Below are 23,351 nucleotides of genomic sequence, written 5' to 3' on the forward strand. Positions count from 1 at the left end.
TGCCAGATTCTTAATAGAAAAACACAAATTAGGGATGCCTGGGTGGCTCAATTGGTTAGGTGTCTGCCTTCAGCTCAGGTCATGGTCCCAGCATCCTGGGATGGAGTCCCACTTCATGCTCCTTGCTCAGCAGAGAGCCTGCTTCTCCCTCTGCTGGTTCTGCCTGCAGCTCCCCCTGCTTGTGCTCTCTCATTCTGTCTCTGACAAATAAATAAAACATTAAAAAAAATAAAATAAAACCCCCCACAAATTATATGGGGGTACATTGATTACATCCTGAGTCAAATGATTATTAGTGTTTTTTTGAGGAAATAAGGAAAACATGAGTTCTTACTGTTATTTAATGGTATTATTGAGTTTTTGTTATTGTTATAGGTATTATAAAGGTACTCAGGTCCTCCTTATGAATGAATACCATCTTTAGATCCCATGTCATTGTGTGGAAGTATGTTCTTGATTATTTACTCAAGAATATAATGATATATATGATTTTTTTTGTTAAATAATCCAGTGTGGATAATGTGGGTAGCAGTGTAAATGAAATGAAATGACTGTGTAATAAGTCTGTGAGCCTTATGCTATTATCTTTCACATATATTTGTAATATTCCATTATGCCAGTTTTCAAAAATATTTTCTTCTATTAATATTTTCTAAGTTTTATGTCTTTAAGGCAATATTTTTCAACTTGAGACAATATACTTTTTATTCTTAGCATTTCGTTGTTAAATTACTTTATTCTTACTATATTTAAATGTTTTTCTGTCTTTAGACAGGACTCTAAAAATCAAATGATGTCTATATCCAGAGAGACCAGATAAATGAGCAGTTTGGAAGCTAAAGAAGGTAAAACCTGCCTAATATACAGGTGCTTGTGTGTTAATCAGTTAATGAAATGTATCAGATTTTCACATAATTCTAAATATAAGGAATCTAGCTTAATAAATAAATTACCATACTATTTAAAAGAAAGGAATAATCACATTAAGAAAGCTCTTTGGGGGCAGATATCCAAACCAGGTCTATTTTGTATGAGCCTTTGTGGCAAGGCAGTGATTTCACTCAGATAAAAAACCTTATCGGTGATGGAAAAAGAAGCAAAGATCTAAAGTATATTACTATAAAATGAAATTCAACAAAATTTTAAGGGGAGGCTTCCCTAAGAATGGGTTTTCTTCAAGAAATATTCTGTTTGGTACTAAATGGAGAAATATGGAAATATTCCCAAGTTGATCAGACATAAGAGGACTATTCTGGTCCCTTATTGACTCACCAATTTCCTGGCATTTCAACAAGGCAGGGAAAATAGCTATGAGCTATATTTATTTTAAATAGAAATATATTATTGAGAGCTGAAATTCCTGCATATCTCAGAGGCACTATAGGACCACATAAAATGTTAGAATTAATAACATAGTTTAACATTTATGTATATGCTATGAAAATAATCAGAAATCAACCAGTTTTCTGTATGTAGGAAATATTGTCTCTGCAATTATAGAGAAAGATATCTCACTAAAGATAATACAGTTTTGCAAAATATCAAATAGTCTACTAAAATATTCTCTACTAAATGAAATAATTTAAGCTAAATAATGGTAGGGAAATGCTGAAGCAAAATTAAAGCCCTAGTAAAAGCTTAAAATCAGTACTAAAAAAATAGCATGACAGACTTAATCCCAAAATAGAAAATTGAATGCCATAAATGATTTAGTTAACACAATTAGTATCTTTTTCATATAATTCCAGTTAAAATTTATATTTTCCTTTTTTGTTCTCTTGTTTTAGAGAGGGATGGGGGAGGGGCAGAGAGAGAGAGAGAGAGAGAGAATATTAAGCAGGCTCCATGCCCACCCTGGAGCCCAACATGGGCTCAATCTCATTACCCTGAGATCATGACCTGAGCCAAAATCAAGAGTCTGACGTTTAACCGACTGAGCTATTCAGACACCCTTTCTTTTTTTCTTTCTTTTTTTTGAATTTTTATTTTAAGTAGGCTCCACACCTAACGTGGGATTTGAATTCACCACCCTGAGATCAAGAGTCACATGTTCTACCAACTGAGCCAGCCAGGTGCCCCTAAATTTTTCTCATACTACTAAAGACAAAAATATAGGGGCACCTGGGTGGCTCAGTCTTTAAGCGTCTGCCTGTGGCTCAGGTCATGATCCCAGGGTCCTGGGATCGAGCCCCGCATCGGGCTCCCCACTCAGCGGGAAGCCCGCTTCTCCCTCTCCCACTCCCCTTGCTTGTGTTCCCTCTCTTGCTGTGTCTTTCTCTGTCAAATAAATAAAATCTTGGAAAAAAAAGAACAAAAAATATAAACATACCTAATTATATACTATATATTACATATATTCCATATTACATAATGCATTTTATATCATCTGTGTATTTACACTTAAGTTCAATGAAGAGAACTTGCTAGGCCTGATAAAAAGAGCATTACACACAACTCATCACTGCTGAAGAAATATACAGATTGATGTCACAGAACGGGGTCAGTATACCAAAACCCGTATCTGATGAAAGTAAATCATCAAGTATTTGGGAAAGCTGTTTATTGAATACATGGCTAAACTGCTTGGAGATTTATTTGAAATAGTAGAGGTAAATTTATATATATATATTTTTGGAGGTAAATTTCTTGCTCTCATCTTAGAATTAAATAACATACTCTATCTTAACATAAAGATGTCAAACCTGCCATGTAAAAATGCTAGTGTATATTTTTATAAATTTGTTTTGATACATCATTATTATGCATGGCCCAAATCAGAGGCCATTTTATTTCATTAACATGAAAGTAGAGAAAAATACAGATGTACCAGAAATGAATTAAACTTAAATACAAAGAAGTTATTTAACTATGTAGATTATAAAGGAGAAAATATTAAGTACGACTTCACTATGGATATTAATCATTTAGATCATAGATTTTTTTTTTTAAAGATTTTATTTATTTATTCGACAGAGATAGAGACAGCCAGCGAGAGAGGGAACACAAGCAGGGGGAGTGGGAGAGGAAGAAGCAGGCTCATAGCAGAGGAGCCTGATGTGGGGCTCGATCCCATAACGCCGGGATCATGCCCTGAGCCGAAGGCAGACGCCTAACCGCTGTGCCACCCAGGCGCCCCTAGATCATAGATTTTTAAAATGCTGGCAGTGTGTGTGAACAGGTAGTACTTAGAAGTAAAAACATTGTAAAGTTATGAAATGCTTCTTTCTAAAATAAGAAAGTGAAATCAGTTGAAAATGATATTCCATTATTGTCAAGTATAATTTTTATTAATTTACCAAACTTGTTTTATGGGTCACATTTCTGTGGTACAGTATTTTCATTTTCATTTTCCTATCACAAACTATAATTAGTCAAAGGTTTTAAAACTCTGCAAGTTTTAAAAAATGGCCCAAAGAGTTTAAAACATTTGAAAACCTTTTTGAGTACAGAATATTCACTGGCTTATATGATGCTATTCTCAAAAGCACTCGCGTTTCATCATCCACCTCTCCTTAGTAGCTTTTTAAAAAGATATACAGTGTTTATTTTCTTCAAAGCATTAAATTAAGGTTTGGTAAAAAGAAGGTATTTTTTTAATGTATCCATATTCCAGCATTTCATCATTTCAAATACACTATGCAATTGAAATAAAGGGTCCAGTGGTGTTAAAGTTTTGGGGTAGAAAACTGACTCTTGATAATGACAGTTAAGATTAAACAACACTAGATAGTAAAATATTATAAAACTAAAACAAGAGAATAGGGAGAGAAGTAGGAATGATTTGGAGAAGAAATCATAGAATGTATTAAAATAGCAATAGGTAGGCTAACAGTCATGGTATAGGACTTAATTTTTTTTTCTTTTTAATGAGATCTCACAACAGAAATGAATGAATCTTCAAATCAGTGTGATTTTTAACCACTCAGTCCCAATAAAAAATTGTAGCAATGCACAGGGCAATAATGGCCCACAGTGTCCACCTGATTATAGTGGCTTTGTGAGTCACAGGGAGAATCTAAATTTAGTGCCCCTGCTCTAGGAGAGAGGAAGGTGAACCTGCCTGCGTGTCAGTCAGAGTCTTTTGTCAGAATTGTTTTCTGTTTGAAAAAAGAACAATGTATAAAATGAGGTAGGTGGTTAAGTGGATGGGGTGGCCACATATTACATATGTATTTAGATCGATTGGTGATGGATGGATACATAGAGAGAGAGATAGAATGATAGATGGATAATAGGTAGATAGATGATATTAGATATAGATATGATGGATCCAAAGGGACAGGTGAGGTCCCTAGATGGTAAAGAGAAAATGTCAAATTTGTACAAGAAGGAGACTAGTAAAGCACCTTTAAAGTCTGGTTACCCGTCAGAGTAACATCTGTATTTTGAGACTATTAAAGTCCTGATTATTCCTTTTGTCTGTCTCCCACAGACTTTTTGCCACCATATATATATATATATCTATCTGTCTCTCTCTGTCAAATAAATAAATAAAATCTTAAAAAAAAAAAAAGAATATGTGGTACATATGGATACAATGGAATATTACTCAGCCATGAAAAAGAATGAAATCTTGCCTTATGCAACGACATGGCCGGATCGCGAGTATAATGCTAATAAGCGCAGTAAGTCAGAGAAGGACAAATACCATATGTGGAATTTAAGAAACAAAACAAACAAAAGTGAAAAGCCAAGAAACAGAGTCTTAACTATAGAGAACAAACGGATGGTTACTAGAATGGAGATGAGTGGGGGGATGGGTGAAATAGGTGAAGGGGATTAAGAGAACACTGATTTTGATGAGCACTGAGTAAGGTATAGAATTGTTGATGTAAAGTTCCATGATTCATTACTTGTGTATAACACCCAGTGCACCATGCAATACGTGCCCTCCATACATCAAAAACTAGGAATGTACTGTATGGTGACTAACATAACATAATAAAAAATTACTTAAAAAATTGTTGAATCACTATATTGTACACCTGAAACTAATATAACTGTATGTTAACTATATTGGAATTAAAATAAATTTTAAAAAGGATTAATTTCATTACAGTATATAATTACTCAGAGGAGAAATGTGAGAAAGTATAATGGAGAGAAATATCACATTCAGGGACAAGGAAGTGTGTCACTGTGTCCTTGTTTTATATGGACACGAAAAACTCTATGAATTGCTTTATGCATAGCTGGTCCAGCAATTACAGATAGAGGAAAAATGACCTGGAAAGACCCATTTATGGGAAATCACTTACAGCCTTCAGGGAGCTGATGAAACCCAGCCTGTTTAGCGTCTAGTAGGGGGTGGGGAGGAGGGAGAGGTGTAAATACGCACGCTAGCTGATCCTGGCTGGCACTATGTAACTATATAACTGATGAAGAATTCTAATCTTTGAGTAATGACTAAGAGTAATGACAAGACCATTACAAGATCAAACAGATGAGAAAATTTGCCCTTGCTATGCCCATTCTCTATACAGCTTGTTAGCCCAGCCCCTTTATATCCTTACTCAAAGTCACACTCCCATTGATGCCTCCTCTGGGCAAATCCATAGATAAGCAGAACCACAATACCTTCCCTGTCTCATTCCCTCGTTCTCATGTTTCACTTTTTTTAATAGGCAGGTTTACAATTTTAATTTTTAAATTTTATCTTTATTTTTTTTTAAAGATTTTATTTATTTATTTGACAGAGATAGAGACAGCCAGCGAGAGAGGGAACACAAGCAGGGGGAGTGGGAGAGGAAGAAGCAGGCTCATCGCGGAGGAGCCTGATGTGGGGCCCGATCCCATAACGCCAGGATCACGCCCTGAGCCGGAGGCAGACGCTTAACCGCTGTGCCACCCAGGCGCCCCTAAATTTTATCTTTATTTTTAAGTAGGCTTCACTCCCAGCGTGGAACCCAACGCAGGACTTGAACTCACAACTCTGAGATCAAGACCTGACTGAAATCAAGAGTTGGACCCTTAACGAACTGAGCCACCCAGGCACCCCTAATATGTTTTTTTTTATTTTATATTTTTTTAAGTAGGCTCCGTGAAGCCCAAGGTAGATAATAGCATTTTTTTTTAAGATTTTATTTATTTATTTATTTATCTGACAGAGAGACAGCCAGCGAGAGAGGGAACACAAGCTTGGGGAGTAGGAGAGGAAGAAGCAGGCTCCCAGCAGAGGAGGGAGCCCGATGTGGGGCTCGATCCCAGGACCCTGGGATCATGCCCTGAGCCAAAGGCAGATGCTTAACGACTGAGCCACCCAGGTGCCCCTAGATATAGCATTTTAAATACAATTTTGTTTGCACTCTGCATTTATTCTTCACATGGGGAAGTGTTTATGAATATCATCTCTCACATTGCAACCCTTGCGCAGAAAGTCTTACAAATAGTAGGTAGCAAATACATATGTTTAATGAATTCTGTCATTTGCAAAAATGGCTCATTTTATATAAGAAGTAATAGGGGACTCATATATAACACCACATATACTGATAAGAGTCCAGCTGCTCTAAGAATAAATTTAAAACTAAAACTAATTTTTAAAAATGCTAGGAGCATAATTTTATTACTGGTTAATTAATTTAAAAATCCACGGGGTGCCTAGATGGCTCAGTCGGTTAAGCATCTGCCTTCAGCTCAGGTCATGATCCTGGGTCCTGGGATCAAGCCCCTCATTGGGGCTTAAGGAGGGCACTTGTTATGGGCACTGGGTGATACATGCAAATGATGAACCACTGAACTCTTCTCCTGAAACCAGTATTGAACTGTACGTCAACTAACTAGAATTTAAATTTTAAATAAAAGGAAAAAAAGTTTAAAACACTGGGGCACCTGGCTGGTTCAGTTGGTAGAGCATGTAACTCTTGAGCTTGGGATCATGAGCTCAAGCCCCATGTCGGGTGTGGAGCCTACTTTAAATAAGTTTAAAACATTTCCTGAACTTCAGTGGTTTTGGTTCTGCCATGGAATGGGTAGCATCTGTGAATATAAACTCTGTACTCAGGGACTCCTGGGTGGCTCAGTTGGTTAAGCATCCAACTCTTGGGTTTTGGCTCAGGTCATGATCTCAGGGTTGTGAGATCGAGCCCCGTGTGGAGCTCTGCACTCAGCCAGGCATTTGCTTGAGATTCTCTCCTTTTCCCTATCCCTCCTCCTCTGCCTCTCTACCGCTCTCCCCGCTCACACTCTAAATAAAATCATTTTTTAGAAGTACACTCTACATAGTCAAAAGGTGGCCTAGAAGCAGTGATTAACATGTGCCATTCAGCACACCCAGTGCCCAGTTCTTGATTTCTCAGTACCGGTCTCTACCAAAAAGAAGAAAACCTCCTTGAAGAAAAGACTGATTCCTGGCAGGATAAGGAAAGATACAAGATAAAACTGTAACCTCTTTTGTACCAGAAAGTTGTGTCCACAGTGTGATGGTGAAGTTAAAAGGGGACAAAGAAGTAAGATGGAAGGAGCTCCCCTGAGCCCAATCTGGGAAGATTAAAGCATCACAAAGAATGGCCCACTTATATATTTAAGTGTGCATTATTCCCTACTGATGTAAATTAATAAAAAATGAGTGAACAGACAATCCATTGGGAAACTTACTTCCAAAGTAGAATGCCAACTAATAAATGTGAGAAGACTGCTGGGATTTGAAAATCATCAGTGGTGGCTAAAACTATGGGGTGAAATACTGACGTGGATCAGTATATTCACAGTTTCAAAACATCTTCTGAGTAACTACATACGAAAAATAAAGGGAAATAAAACAATAGGCCAACATGGAGTCCCCTATGTTAAGTCCTATGTCACCAAACCAGGACTTAATTACAGTTTGGCTTTCCCAGAAATGGAACTATAAACCATCAGGATATCCTAATCAGTACTAGTCAGGTACTTTACCTGATGGACTCCAGCCACCTCCTGAAGGAAAGTGACCTTGTATGAACCAACCCACTTTTTGCCTAGGGTGACTTCTTTGTCCCTACTTCCTTCTCCCTTACAAAAGTATGTCATTTTGTACAGCTTCTTGGAGTTCCCGTCTATCTGCTAGATTAGATGCTGCCTCATTTGAATCAATTTTTGCTCAAATAAACTCTTAAAAATGTTACAGAAAATAACGGGAAATAGTAATTCTTAAGTCAAGAACACAAACTTACAGAAGTGACTGTAGTTACCATCCGTATTGTAAACATGGACACCACGTGCCTCCTGATATGAAGTACTACGAAAGACACAGCATCACTTCTATGATTTCAGTGTAAAACAGCGCAAAAGGAAAAATATCGCATTAGGAAACAGCAGAGAGAGAGGGAAATTCTACAAAATACATGACATGTCACATCCAAGGAACTCAAAGGCTGACTGTTTCATTAAAGGAGTGGAGAGCAAAGACAACCTATCTGGGTTTGGTCACCGACCTGTGAAGGCACCAAGGGGCAATAGTAGGACAAATGGTAATATCTGAACATGCCCTGTGGATTACATAATAGTATTTTACCAATAGTGAATTTCCTGATTATGATAATATTCTGGTAATATAGAATGTGCCATTAGGAATCGCGCATTGAGGCATTCACTTGTACAGAGGCAATACATTTCCCCATTAATTCAGGTTGTTCAGAAACCCACACATGCACATGTATGCCAGGAAAGACTGATGAAACAAAAGATGCAGGACGAACAATTGTTTAATCTGGGTAGAATTTATACAAGAGTATATTGTACTATTCTTGCACTTACTGTAAGTTTAAAACTGAAAGATTTAAAAATTCAAAAATCAATATGTTTTACCACTTCATACAAAATGATATGTATCATCAACTCAGATGATGAATAAAATATAATTTGATGCTAATTCACCCATTCTTGGCTTTTTTTGAAAACAACGATAGAATGGATTTTCCTTAAACATTCAAAAAATTCTACAACACTCGCCATAGGTATGATAATATTTCACCCAAGATCAGAGACGAAGGAAAAATAATTGGCATCGCCCAGCCCTCAACCTTACTCCACAGAAACTACCTAGTGCTATACGGCAAGAAAAAAATGTATACACATATGCACTAGAGAGGAAGAAATAGATTGTTCTTTCACCTCTTTAACATACATGCCAGAACACATCATCCACACCAGCCCTAATGCAAAAAGTCTTGTTGTCGGGACTCTTCCCTCTCCTGTGTTTTCCGTCACCGCTGTCCTGCTTTTCTCTTTTCCACAGAACCCATCCCCTTCTAACATTCTATGGAAGTTAGGAACATTGCCGTTTCCTCACCCAGAACGTAGGTTCTACGAGGGCAAAATTCTTTTGGTGTTTTGTGCCTCTCATATACCTACAAGAGTCCAAGACTCACTTAAGATCTACAATAAATGATTTCTTGGAGCACTAAATGTTACCTTTTGTGACATTTGTAGGAATCCATTTGTAAGAATCCACTCTGCTACTTATCCTAACTTTACTAATTCACTACCACCCTCCCTTCAGGTTCAGTACCCTGAGAATGGAGAAGAATCCTACTTTGGAGACAAAATTTTCAAGGTGATTAAGAACCCAGCAGGGGCGCCTGGGTGGCACAGCGGTTAATCGTCTGCCTTCGGCTCAGGGCGTGATCCCGGCGTTGCGGGATCGAGTCCCACATCAGGCTCTTCCGCTGTGAGCCTGCTTCTTCCTCTCCTACTCCCCCTGCTTGTGTTCCCTCTCTCGCTGGCTGTCTCTCTCTGTCGAATAAATAAATAAAATCTTAAAAAAAAAAAAAAAAAAAAAAAAGAACCCAGCAAAACCATGTGCTCAACTTCCTTCTCTTTTTGGATTTCAGTGTAGTCTGCTTACCTACACTAAGCATTAAGCTCCCTCCCTGCTCAACGACATGATTTCTATCTCAGTCACCCAGCTGCCCCAGTCCTCATAGTGTGCCCAGAACACAGTAAGTGGTCATGTGGATGAAGGATGGAAGTCTCAGGAGACCCCTGCCAAGCATGGCAGCAAGTATATAGTAGGTCCTGGCACTGAACACATTAACTGAAGACTGTATGGAAAGACCTTGAAGTTGAGGGAACAAATCCCCAGATTTCCTTCATCTAGTGGAAGATGCATCATTCCTGCTTTGGGACAAACTGGGGTCAGTGTCCCAGGCATGCAAAGGAGAACCCTTTATAAAAACCAAGACGTTTCCAGAGGAGTTTCTCCAACTCTCTTGAACCCAAGGCTCAGCCACAAGTACAGCCACCACTACAATACACACCACCCTCCAGAGAGGACAGAAGAGATAGGGGTCTTTGAGTCAACTCTCCTTTCCAAAGAATAGAAAACTATGCACACTATCCAAACAAAAACTCTTATTAACTCATCAAGGAATGCAGTTATACTATGTGTACCGCAAAAAAGGCGCATGCCCACTGTGAAAATGTGAACTGTGTATGTAGTCTTTTAAAAGGCACTGAGGAAAGCTCCAAGTTGAGAAAATGATCATTTTATATTTTTCTGTACATTTTTAACCAATTAACATTGATTATCTGTGTACCTTGAAAACTAGTCTTGGAGGAAAGCCCAAGGTTGAATTTCAAATGACTGTATCCAATGCCAGCGCCCAGGGAATAAGTCCATGGTGGCAACTGTGAAGCCAACACAAACCCCACTCCCGCATGTGCACAACCGGCATCTCCTGTTCAAATCCCTGGCACTTTATTTTAAAACAAAACTTCACACAACCATTTGTAAGATCAGACAATAAGAATACTGTGTTTGTTTTTCTGGGCTTATCATAAATTTGTCTCAGTAGAGTGTTTTATTTCTCTGGTTCTAGCAATAATTCAGCCCCTAGAAAGCTGTAGAGGGGCCACTTGGGAGTGCGCAGTCCTCTACATGGGATTAACCTGTGAAACCCCAACAACAGGAAGGAATTAGGCCCCAACTGAGAAGGCCACACACATGCTGTCAGGGAAAAAATACAGAAAACAGAAGAGCAGAATGGAATCAAGAAAAAGTGAGGGAGAACATCAGGCATTTAAAAACCACACAAACAAGGGGTTTTACTTATAAGTATCAAAGCCTTAAAGAGTCTTGAGGGAGCATGTTTTAATGTGGCTGTTGTATGCAGATCCTTCTCTCACAACACCAGAGGCAAGTGGCATATGATGTTATTTTCAGAATTCTAACTTCTTCTAAGTTCAAGTATCGCATGACTCGGCCTTCACATTTCTCAGAAAGAATGATGCTCCTTGTGGGTAGAGATGTATGGAACAACGCTTCCAGCAAACGTCTGTAGAACTGTCCTTACTGTCCAAGCTTCCTGACACAGGACAGCAGTGAACACACATAAAAACAAAGGGCTGAGACACTTTCTCTCAAACATTCCCCCACCAAAATTATAAAACTGATGAAAAACTGTAATAGGTTTGGCAGGGAAATCTGAAAGAGTTCGTGAAGACATTTGTTTGTTCCGTTTATAGTCCAGGTTTCCAGCCCCTTCTTTTCATTCTTCTTTTAAAAATAATGCTGAGATGGCTTTCTAAGTGTTAACCAAGGGGCAGACCTGTGGCCGGAGGTCTTTTAAGTGCACAGTACCCACTGTCCGTCTCCCACATCCTTCTCTCAGGCACAGTAAGGCCCACACTGTGTCCCATTCCGTCTGACTCTTGACGTTACCAGTAAGTGCTGACCTGTCCACAGGTTTTCTCACAGCAATGACAACAATGTGGTTCCTGTTCATTACAAATTCTCAGATGGTAGGTAAGAGTCTTCTTCTGGCTAAAGACTCCTCAGTAGTTGTGTTCAAAATGTGTTTCCCCAGGGCTTTCTCTGATGTTGACAGGTGGACCCACGGGTGACCTGCCTTCTCAAAATTCTCTCCGGTATGAATCCAATGATGACTGGGGGCAGAGCAGTGGCTTTCTCGTGTTCACTGCATCACAGGCCTCATCTCCAGTGTGACTACTTATGTGTTTGAAGAGCCAACAAAAAAAACCTCTCCAACATTCTTTACACTGAAAGGGTTTTTGGTTTTTTTCCTCCAGTGTGGATCCCCTTATGAAGGACAAAAGAGAAGCAGTGGGTGAAGGCCTTTCTACATTCCTGGCACTGAGAGGGCTTCTCTCAAGTATGAACCCGCTGGTGCTGCAGGAGGTGTGACCTGCGTTTGAAGGCCTTCCCACATTCGAGGCACTTGTATGGCGTCTCCCCCGTGTGGATAACGGAGTGCTGAATGAGGTACGTGCTCCGGTGAAAGGCTTTCCCACACTGGGCACACTCATAGGGCTTCTCCCCGGTGTGAATCCGCTGGTGCTGCATGAGTTCTGAGCTGCATCTGAAGGCCTTCCCACACTCCATGCAATCGTAGGGCTTCTCTCCAGTGTGGATGATGTAGTGCTGAATCAGGTGTGCTCTGTTGCTGAATGATTTCTCACATTCCTTGCACTCAAAGGGTTTTTCTCCACTGTGGGTCCTGTTATGCCGAATAAAAGTAGAGCGGTGGGTGAAGGCCTTTCGACACTGACTGCACTCGTAGGGTTTCTCTCCAGTGTGAATTGGATGGTGCTGCATGAGGTAGGACCTACGTTTGAAGGCCTTCCCACACTCCAAGCACTTGTATGGTTTCTCCCCTGTGTGAATAAGGTAGTGCCGAATAAGGGTTGAGCTCTGGCTAAAGGCTTTCCCACATGCGTTGCACTCGTAGGGCTTCATTCCAGTGTGAACCCGCTGATGTCGAACAAGGTACCACTTCCGGTTAAAACCTTTCCCACACTGCTTGCATTTGTAGAGATTATTCCCTACATGAATCATGCGGTCTTTACCTAGTCCCTGTGGGTCACATTCATGGAGAACATGTCCCTGAGAGACTCTCTCCTGTAACACCCTGGAGCGCGGACTATCATCTGTCCCCGAACTATCATCTTCAAGGCTCATTTTCCCAAGATGAGTCTCATTTTGAGCATCTGCCCCAGGCTTCAACGGACCTTTCTGTATTTCCAAAAGCCCTTCCCAATCCCTGGCATGCGCCAACCTGGAGTCCCTTGAAGATCCCTGAGTCAGGCTTCCCTGGCGCAAGGCTCCCTCAGATAAAACTAGCTGACAAGTGCTTGGGTCCCTGGTCTGAAGTTTCACGTTGTCACCTGCAGAGAAGCCAATACACAGAAGGGGACTTTTAGTGACTCAATACAGAAGAAGCAAACTCAACACTTCAGTGGGAAAGTGAGGATGAAACAGCACCCTGGGATTGCTGTGTTCCACAGCTCTGTATCCGGGGTTTCCAATGACTGTCTATGGTCCTTGTACCCTTAACACCATTAAAGGGAAAATCCAGAGGACAGGCTGGACCAGGGGACTGAGGATCTGGAGTGGAGACCCCTCCTCACAGTCCAGAGGAGAAGAGGGAGGACAGTTTTGATAACACTGACTGTGGGGTATTTGCTTCAAGAATTGATGTCTCTTGGTGTTAAAAAGAGTACAGAGAAGTGGCACCAAACAGGACTGGGAAGAAAAAGGGGTCATCTTCCCACAGGAGGTGTCCTATGAGCTAGGTCCTAATGGAGAATCAGAATTGCCAGAGAGAGGAAAAGGAAGGGAGCACTGGGTTGGAATGGAAGAGTCACTCTTGGAGAGTGCTGAACAGTTGAAGGAAGAAAGGGCCCCAGATGCCTGGTGAAGCCAACACTGAAAGGGGATCACCGTAAAAGGAAGAGAATTAGGACTGAAGGAGAGGGATGGAGGGACACTAGGGGACAAACGGTATAAAAGACAAGCTTCTGCTCTGCTGGGAGGTATCATGTGGTGGTTAAGAGGGCTCTGGAGCCAGAAAGCCATTGTTCCAGTCCCACCTCTACCAAGTGAGTGATCTGGGATGAGTTACTTTCTTCTTCAAGGCATGACTTCCTCATCTGAGAGTCTAGGAGACTCCCATTTCATTCATTTTCTCCATGAATGTGACCAGGAGGTCACAGAGAGTTACACAGAAGTTCAGAGGCACTGATTGCTTGCATGCTGAAGGCTCCCATGACCCCACCTGCCCAGCTGTCTGCTCCTACCTGAGCACGTGCTACGTGAGAGGCCTCTCTTTCCTGTCCATAGCTCCTGCCCATGCTCCAGTAGGTGGGTCAACTCTGGTTTGGGAACCGGATGCCCTGTCGACGGAGAAAGAAACAGGTCATGGTGTAGGAGAAAAAGGCAATATCTCCATCCCATCTGGGACTTCATGGCAGGGACAAGACCTGAATGAAGCTGTGAAGAAAATGCTGATCCGTGACCTGGAAACCAAGTGCACAAATTCCGTTCTCGGGCTGCAGCTGCCACAGAGGGTGGTGCTGTCTCTCTATACACCACCAATGTCCTTGAACCTCATCAGCAGAAGCCAATCCTACTTGGGCACACCACTTTCACACACAGCCACGGGACCCTGGGAATGGGAGCCCCTCCTTCCCAAGGCATTCTGTAATTAATCTAAGTCACTGTTCTCAAATACCCTGTGCTTCAGAACCACTCAGGGAAGCTTGATTCCAACCTCAAACTGAAAGAAACAAAATTGCCTGGGCTGAGGCCTAGCCATCAGTAGTTCTGGGCTCTCCCTAGGGAATTCTCTCTCCCGAAGAGAAACTGCCAGGGGAAGAAATCAGTGAATGGCATCTCTGATCACTGGTAATCTGAGAGGCACGTAACCTGAGCTGAAAACAAAGCCTTTATTCCGTGAGGGGAGGATAAACAAGGGGGCTGCTTCCTCAGTCCAGGCCGCAGTATGCCACAGGCCCACAAGGGAGCCAGCCTGAGGAACAGGGAGATTCGTGGTCCAGGGAGAGGAGCAGAGAGGATAGAACTTTGTAGCTGCAACCCTCAACCTGGGGGCCAGCCCCATCCTGGAGCTTCTCATTAGGTCGGATGGGAAATTTCCTTCAGGGGAAACCAGTTTCAAGCTTGTTTTTCTGCAGCCAGATACAGCTCAACAGAGATAGGTGGGTTCTGTACAGAATTTCAAGGACTGAGGCACCAGGACCCACTGAAGTCTCTACTGGCAGATTCTAATCCTCAGCCCAGGATTCATTCGGACAGGTCTCAGTAACAGTCACCGATGTGTCCTACGTGCCTGGCACCAAGCTCAGGGAGGGGCAGGAGAAAAGGTGAACCTGACGTTCCTTTGGCTCTGCCAGGAGCTGAGCTCCCTCTCACCTCAGGGCCTCTTCTTGTACTAGTTCCTCCACCTGGAACCTCTCCTCTACCTCCCCTCCAAGCTTCAAGGCTCAGTTCCAATGTCACTTCCTGAGATGTCTTTTTTGAAGCACCCATGATGTGTTATGACCATCTGGCTACATAGTCCTAAGTTCCCCTAATATTTCTATGTACAACTCATCACAATTCATCTAAGAATTGATGTCTGTCTTCCCACCTGAACTCAGAGTGACTAGTCTGCATTCTCACACAGGGTGCCATTGTCACTGATGGCTTCTCTTTAAACAGACCCACTTTTAATTTTTGGTTAAGTATTTTGTTCTAAAAGGGAACTCTGTTTTGCTCTGGTAAATGAGAAAAGTCAAGTTCACTTTCCACAAATGGCAGGTTACCATCAAAACACAACGAAATCAAAGTAATACCATTAGAGCCCTAGCAAGCTCATGTAGATAGCTCAGGACTGTGAGCTAGAGGCTGTTCCTTCAGCTGAAGAGAGAAATTACCCACAAGTAAGGCACATGAAATGCTCAGTACTGTTCTGAGACTTTCTCTTGACACCAATCAGCGTTCCAGACCGAGAAGGTAAAAGGACTGGCTTTCTCAAGGTGCCCACCCCTGGCATTTTGTGCTATTCTTGTGCTCTTTCCAAAGCATCTCCTGCCCCAGTGGAGGACTGTGACCCAGGCCTCAGGAGAACAAATGATGATCATGGAGACACAGGGGTCTTTTTACAGAGACTGTGTTATTTAGGAAGATCCCTGGGGGGCACTGATGACAAATGCTATATGGGGATCTGCCTGACTCACCCTTTCTCCTGAGAACAGCCCGTCACTCACAGCCCTGCTAACTGGGCCCTGGATGCCTGACCCAACAGGCTCCTATGCAATCTGGAATAGGGACTTCAGACTGCAGCCTGAGTGTGCTGGGTATTGGGGTGAGGGTTTGTGTTCAGAAGGAAGTTGTTTCTATCCCAATGATCCCTGATGCAGATCTGATGCAGGGAGACCAGGTAGGAGAAGGAAACAGAAAACTGCAGGGTCTTTGGGGAAGAGAGAAGATGGCTCCTGTGACCTTCTTCATCAGCCAGGAATCTGCCCCACAGGGATGAGAGGTGAGCCCTTACCCAGTGAGACCAGAAGCCCACAGGTCTCCAGCATCACCTCCTGGTACAGGGCCCTCTGGTCCAGGTCCAGCTGTCCCCATTCTTCCTGGGTGAAGGTCACGGCCACATCCTTGAAGGTAACCAAAACCTGCAAAGTCAAACAGAGGTAATGATGTTGACTTCGTGCTGCTGGATGGGGTCAGAATCCTGTAACTCAGTCTCTGGTCAAGATGCAGAGAGACCCAAACCTGAATCACTGAGGCCTCCTGAGGGCAGAGCTCTGTGCTGGGCTCAAGGGGGAGATAGACACAGCCTTTGGACACAAATGCAATATGGCTGAGAGAAAAACCTCCCCTAGGAAGCTGCTGGAGATGACAGACAGTAGCATTCCCATGAAGACTGTGGGAGGTGACCTGGGACATCAGAGGAACAGGGAAAATCATCATGATGATAATTCCAAGGAGAACTGCAGCAGTAGTAGCTGAGTCTCCCTGGTCCTCCCCATGTGCCCGCCCCAGCTAAGGGCTTCACAAACTAAGATAGTGACTAAAAATCCCGTTATGGAGCCAGACTCACAGGGACTGAATTAAGACTCTTGAATCTGAGACTTGCCAGCTGTGCCCTTGGGGCAGATATCAAATCATTTCTCTAAGCCCGGATTTCCACATCAGTACAAGAATCATTCCCACTTCACCAGACAGTTCTGAGAAGAGAAAATGTCCACATGGCAAACAGTGAAGTGCCTGGCCTGGAATGTGTTCAATGTATTTTGTGACTTTTACTAATCCTCCCACAGCCCATGAGGTAAATGCCACCGTTACTTACAGCAGCCTGAGGCTCGGGCAGCTCTAGAAAGTCACCCACAATCTCACATTTAAGGAGCAGAAACAGGAACTGAACATCCAGCAGCAGATGACAGAATTAACAGAAAACAGGCAGGTGGGGGACAGGGGCACCTTAATTAGAAATGAAACAGCCAGGAAAGGCTATTCTAAGCGGTGACACTGATGCACAGGAGAGGTGCAAAGAGACAGCCCTGCAAGGACCTGGGGACAGGGCCTGGGATGAAGGGAAGTGCAAGGGCAAAGGCGGCAAAATGGGAAGGACTTTGGCAAGTTCAGTACCACCCAGCTGGGTACAGTAAGCAAGGGAAGAAGGGAAGGGGAGCACTGAGATAAGTCTCAGGGGCAGATGGAGCAGAGCCCTGAGGGCCACGTGGGGGTTGTGTGCATTTAATACAAGTATGATGGGAGCCCCCTGAGGGGGAGACCCATTTACTCATTCAACCATTTATTGAGTACCTTTGACAAGCCCAGGCCGTTCTAGGTCTTGGCATAGGGCAGCAACAGGCGCTCACGATCCAGGGCTGGAAACAGATCCTAAACCAGCAACTAAAATCAGCAAGACAATGTCAGAGGGCCCTAAAGATTCCAAAGACAAGGAAATAGAGACTAAAGGAGACTAAAGCGATTGTAGTCCACTTTACATGGGGCAACAGGAAGGCGTCTTTCAGGATGGCACACTGGAGTGGGTCTGAAAGGGAGGGAGGGAGCCATGTGGATAGGAGTAAGGCAAGTGCTGACAATGATCAAGGCTATGAAGAGGGTACTTGGGGTGACTGCTAGACAGTTAGCTGGATCCCCCTGTGCATTTGTATCCAAAGGGACACCCACAATCCTGCACACTATCATCACTGACCATCTGAATGGACTCACTTTTCAAATCCTGGCTCCCAGCCTGTCCTTCCACCTTTTCTGCCCTAGCACGGCAGCAATTCCAAAAAACTACTGCGTCTCCTCCACCCCAGCCCTTAGCTTTAGAGGCTAGAGGTCAGACTCCCGCTGGGCTGAGCCAAGACCAACCCAGGCTCAAGAGGAAAGAGCTCCCAGAGCGATGCTCCCGGGACCCTTCAGGACACCGGGTGACACACATCACCCACGGACCCTTTCTAGTTCCGTCAACCCAGGAAGAGGAACTGTCAATACTCCTCTATTTTACACCGGAGAACACACAAGTCCAGCGCAGCAGGGGGACTCGCTCAAGGTCACTGCCTCGGGAAGGGGCGCGGCCGGAACCCACAGTGAGGTCTTGGGACTGCGGGTCGGGACACACGGTGCGGGGCGGGAGGCGCGGAGGGGGACTGCAGAAGCCACGCCTGTCCCTTCCACACAGCATCCCACCGGTTGCCAGAAATGCGCGCTACCCCACGTGGCCCCCGACCTGCCTTCCGGAGCGGAGAGGGACCCACCCCGAGCGCCGGGAAACAGCGGCCGGGCGTCGGAGAGGCGCAGGGTCACAGGGCACGGCCGCCCCACACGCCCACTCACCCGCGCCGGGTCCACGGGCGGCGCCATCGGGCCGCGGGGACAGCAGGGCCGCGCGAGGGCGCCACGGGGTTCCCGCGGGCTTAGCCGGCCCGCCCCCAAGTCTCACAGAGATGCGGGCGAAGCGCCTCGCCGCCGTTCCCCGCGTCGGCCCGATGAGTCACCCGTGCACCCACCCGTCACGTCACAAACATACGCCCACCCGCGGCGCCGGAAGTCCCGCCCCTGCCAGTGGAGCCCAGCAACGCCTCTTCGTGTGGCACAGCCTTCTGGGTAATGTAGTTTTTGTTCTGCCTCCGGCAGGACGAGGAATCCTCTGCTCTTTCTAGGAGACCAGCGCCCAGCGTCCAGGACAGGGGCAATGGGAAAGGGTGTGCACAGGCTCCAAAGAAGGGGGCAGCATCGGATACTCCTAAAGGGGACGCCCCGAAATTTCCGCAGTTTCCCAAATTGCGTTTTCTGCATCTTTTTATTTTAGAAGTTCCTAATGGAGCAAGCGGACACACCGTATTATAAATTTTTAAAACCACATTTTCCTGCTGCCTCATCATTCTACATACAAGCTGTGAGCACCCCACCCACGTGACCAGGTATACCAGTGTGATAATAAGGTTAGTACCTTATATGAATTCCTTTTCTTGCCCTTCCCTGTGATCTAATGACATTCTACTGCATTAATGAGATTCCCCTACGTCGCTTGTCTGTGTACTCCCCCTTGACTCCTAATAATAATGCTTGCCTAGGGGTCCTCAGTGTCTCTCTCTGGGCTCTCCACCAGCTTGGTTGAGCCAGTTCCCTGGCTCCATCTGGCCTCCCATCTGGCCCTCGTATGAGGTATGGTGCCTCCCTCTTCTAGGAACTGTGAATGTAATAGATCCTTTATTTTCATATACCACTGAGTGTATAATTTACACAGCCTTGTTGTAGTGTTGCTTAAAGACTCCACAAGGGGGACTTACTCCTGCATTCAGCGTATGGGGGAGCAACACGTAATATTACATCATAGTGTCACTTAGATACAAAGTACCTTCACTCAGAGCTCCGAACTAATAAACATTATCTTGTTGCTCTTTAAGTAGACTGAAGCTTTAGAGTCAACTTTGTGAGTTTCAGTGTGTTGGCTCAGGTTCAAGAGAGAAAAGACTTCACACAAGCCACTGCTGGGATATTGAAGAGGAAAATGTATGTCCCTGAAACAGGTAGAGAATAGTGAGAAATTTGTTTTCTATAAATGTTTAAATAAGTTTATGAAGGTCCTTCAAATTTTATGTGGAATATATAAAGTAGATTTAATTTACCTAAAATGAGAGAGGTTTGACATAAATTATAATTTTAAGCTTATTATTATCCAAGCATCTTTATATTTATTCTACCCTTTCTACTTAAAAAAAAATCCCTAAAAGTAAGACAATATATTATAGATTCCATTCAGCAGAACAGGAACCCAAAGAAAAACCCAAATGTACACACTGCAATGTTAGTCATGAAATACGTGCATTCCATAGTTGGCAACCAACAAATATTATTGCTCTCCAACTATATGTTGATCAAAGCTTCAGAGTCTATTTTGTAAGCTTTTGGTATGTGCAGTCAAGTGACAAGAAAAAATTCAGCTAGGGTCATGACAAGGGAAGTGAATGAGGCATATCAGAAGGAGGCAGATGGGGTGCCTAGGTGGCCCAGTCAGTTAAGCATCCAGCTCTTGATTTCTGCTCAGGTCATGATCTCAGGGTTGTGAGATTGAACCCCGCATTGGGTTCTGCACTGGGCATGGAGCCTGCTTACACTTCACTCTCTCCCTCTCCCTCTGACCCTACCCCCCCAAAGAAGAAGGGGAAGGAGAGAAAGGAGAAGGGGAAAGCAGATGATGTAACATTTTGCCTGTTTCCCACACAAAGAAATTCTTCGCTGCATGGATACATCTCAGTATTCCAACTCCAGCAATCCTACCTGTTTCTCCCCACCCCCACATATTTCTAACTGAATTTCCTAACAGATACTGCTATGGTCTGAATATTTGTGTCCCCCTCAACTCATATGTTGAAAACCTAATGCCTAATGTGATGGTATTAAGAGATGGGACTTAGGGAGGTGATTAGGTCATGAGGGCTCTGCCTTAATAATGGACTTAGTACCCTTATAAAAGAGATCCCAGGAAGTTTCCTTGCCCCTTCCACCATGTGAGAACACAGCAAGAAGGCTGTCTGTGAACCAGGAAGTGGACACTAAATCTGTCAGCGCCTTGATCTTGGACTTCAGCCTCCAGAACTGTGAGAAGTTTCTGTTGTTTATAAGCCACTCAGTCTATGGTATCTCCTTATAGCAGCTCTAACAAACACAGACAGATACAATTCATTTTAAAATCTTAGACTTCTCTGCAAAGAAGAGTCACTTGACTAATGGTTTTTCCTGCTGTGATAGTGGCTACTATGATCACAGTCTGAGCACATGTGCAAAGGGGGCATCTTATCCTGAGATAAATATTTGGGGGCACCTGTGTGGCTCAGTGGGTTCAGTGTCCGACTCTTGGTTTCAGCTGGTATCATGATCTCAGGGTCCTGGGATTGAGCCCTGAATCAGGCTCTGCACTCAGCAGGGAGTCAGCTAGAGGATTCTCTCCCCTTCTCCCTTTGCCCCTCCCCCTTGTGTGCTCTCTCTGACTAAAATAAATTTAAAAACCTGATTCTCTCTCCCTATGCCCCTCCATCACCCTCTCCCCACCCCACACTCACTCTCTAAAAAACCAAAACAAAAAATAATTTGGTTATTGTTTGAGGATGATGTGACCCAAATAATTGTTCTGAAAATTGCTAAATAGAGCAAATGTATCAAGATCTTTCTTCCCTTTGTGGTGCAGACTGTATTTTGAGGTAACTGAACAGGAGATTATGAAAAATTCTTTATGCTTCTTTAGAATTTCTAGCTAATAAACGCAGAAATAGCAATAGAAGTAGGATACAAACGTGTTTCAGTGGTGCATGAAATAATCAACTACCCAATGATCATTGCATGCCGACAATTTATAAGACGTATGGAGAATTGGTATTGGATAGAAAGCACTAATAACATTAGGACTCATCACAAAAGAGAGACACCCATACATCAGAGCAGACTTACTTGAGGCAATCATAGTTTCTCAGCACTGTGTGTAGAGTATTATGGCCAAAGGCTGAATCTGGATTTCAAACTTGTTTGGATGGCAAGACTATTAAGTGAAATTGGGGATGTTGGAATATGAGCTCAAGGTGCATTTGAGACATTCAAATGGAGACATTGGATTGAGGATTTAGGAGGCCATTTGGAACAGACTCAGGATCTTAGTTGAGGTTGGATATGGGCACTTCCTGGCTGGCTAGGTAGCCTGAAAGATGATTAGAGGGAAGAGGCCTCAACTTGACAGTGAAGCCAATCTATTTACTTGATGGCTGCAGCTGGCTCTGCAGTCATATGTGGAATAGACAAGGCTAAATATCATATTCGTATTTAGAGGACAGGAAGGTCACAGAGACACAGTACAAGGGAATGCCTTTGAGTCTGATAGACAAAGTGGAGGACAAATAAATGAATGGAGAATGTGGAAAGGGTAGGATGCAGAGTATAGTACAGACAGTAATTTCAAGAAGAGGAAATCTTCTACAAGAAAATACATGATATTATTATTTGTTATGGTTAATATCATTACATGAATAATTCTAAAATCTATTTTGTCTGATATAAGCGTTGCTAACCTGGCTTTATTTTCACTTCCATTTGCATGGCAAATGCTTTTTCATCCCTTCACTTTAAATCTGCAGATGTCTGTAGGTCTGCAGGGTCTCTTACAGGGAGCATATTGATAGATGGCTCTTGCTTTTTAATTCATTGTCACCCTACTTTTGATTGGAACATTTAGTCCATTTACATTCAAAGTAATTATTGATAGGTATGTATTTACTCCCATTTTGGTACTTGTTTTATGGTCGTTTTGTTGTTTTTCTCTGTTCCTTTCTTCTCTTGCTCTCTCCTCTCATGGTTTGCTGGCTTTCTTTAGTAATATACTGGGATCCCTTTCTCTTTACTTTTTGCATATCTACTACCAGTTTTTGATTTGTTGTTACCATTAGTTTTATATATAACATCTTATGTATATAGCAGTCTAAATTAAGTTGATGGTCACTTAAGTTTGAACCCACTCTAAAAACACTAAATTTTTACTCCCCTCCCTCCTATTTTTTAGGTGTATGGTGTCATACTTTACATCCTTTTATTTTGTGAATCCCTTGACTGGTTTTTATAGATACATTTAATTTTACTGCTTTTGTGCTTCCTACTTTTCTTACTCTTGCTTCTTTCCTTTCTGCCCAAAGAATCCCCTTTAACATTTCTTGTAAGGCTGGCTTAGTGGTGATGAATTTCTTTAACTTTTGTTTGTCTGGGAAACTCTTTATCTGTCCCTTGATAGCCTTGTTTGGTAGACTATTCTTGTTTCAGGTTTTTTCTTTCAGCACTTTGAATATATCATGCCACCCTCTTCTGGCCTGCAAAGCTTCTGCTGAAAAATCAGCTGATAGACTTATGGGATTTCCCATGTATGTAACTGTTTTCTTTTGTCTTTTTGTTTTAAAAAATTCTCTATATCACTACTGTTTGCCATTTTAATTACTATGTTTTTTGATATGTACCTCCTTGGGTTGATTTTGTTGGGGTCTCTCTGTGCCTCCTGGATCTGGACTTCTGTTTCCTTCCCAAGCTGACAAATCTAGAACGTAGCAAATTCTGACAAATGACTAAGGAACTTCAA

At 43.0% G+C, this 23,351-nt stretch overlaps 2 protein-coding genes across 2 annotated transcripts in view; one reads left to right on the plus strand and one right to left on the minus strand.

Annotated features, from left to right (window-relative positions):
* Positions 1-9,619, plus strand: part of LOC103677297 (zinc finger protein 211-like) — a 31,189-nt gene extending 21,570 nt beyond the window's left edge. The window contains exons 6-7 of the mRNA XM_040634379.1: positions 772-845; positions 9,479-9,619. The gene's annotated coding sequence lies outside the window, so the exon portion shown is untranslated. The remainder of the gene's footprint in view (positions 1-771; positions 846-9,478) is intronic.
* An 828-nt stretch (positions 9,620-10,447) lies between these two features.
* On the minus strand, positions 10,448-18,715 carry ZNF550 (zinc finger protein 550). The gene is made up of 4 exons (XM_040633782.1): positions 18,575-18,715; positions 16,269-16,395; positions 14,014-14,109; positions 10,448-13,101 (listed from the first exon to the last, which is right to left on the minus strand). Exons 1-4 carry the CDS (start codon positions 18,599-18,601, stop codon positions 12,086-12,088), a joined length of 1,266 nt encoding a protein of 421 aa, XP_040489716.1. The 5' UTR covers positions 18,602-18,715; the 3' UTR covers positions 10,448-12,085.
* Positions 18,716-23,351: the final 4,636 nt, after the last annotated feature.

This window comes from Ursus maritimus, unplaced genomic scaffold (genome assembly GCF_017311325.1).
Source record: "Ursus maritimus isolate PB19 unplaced genomic scaffold, ASM1731132v1 scaffold_19, whole genome shotgun sequence".
Taxonomy (NCBI): domain Eukaryota; kingdom Metazoa; phylum Chordata; class Mammalia; order Carnivora; family Ursidae; genus Ursus; species Ursus maritimus.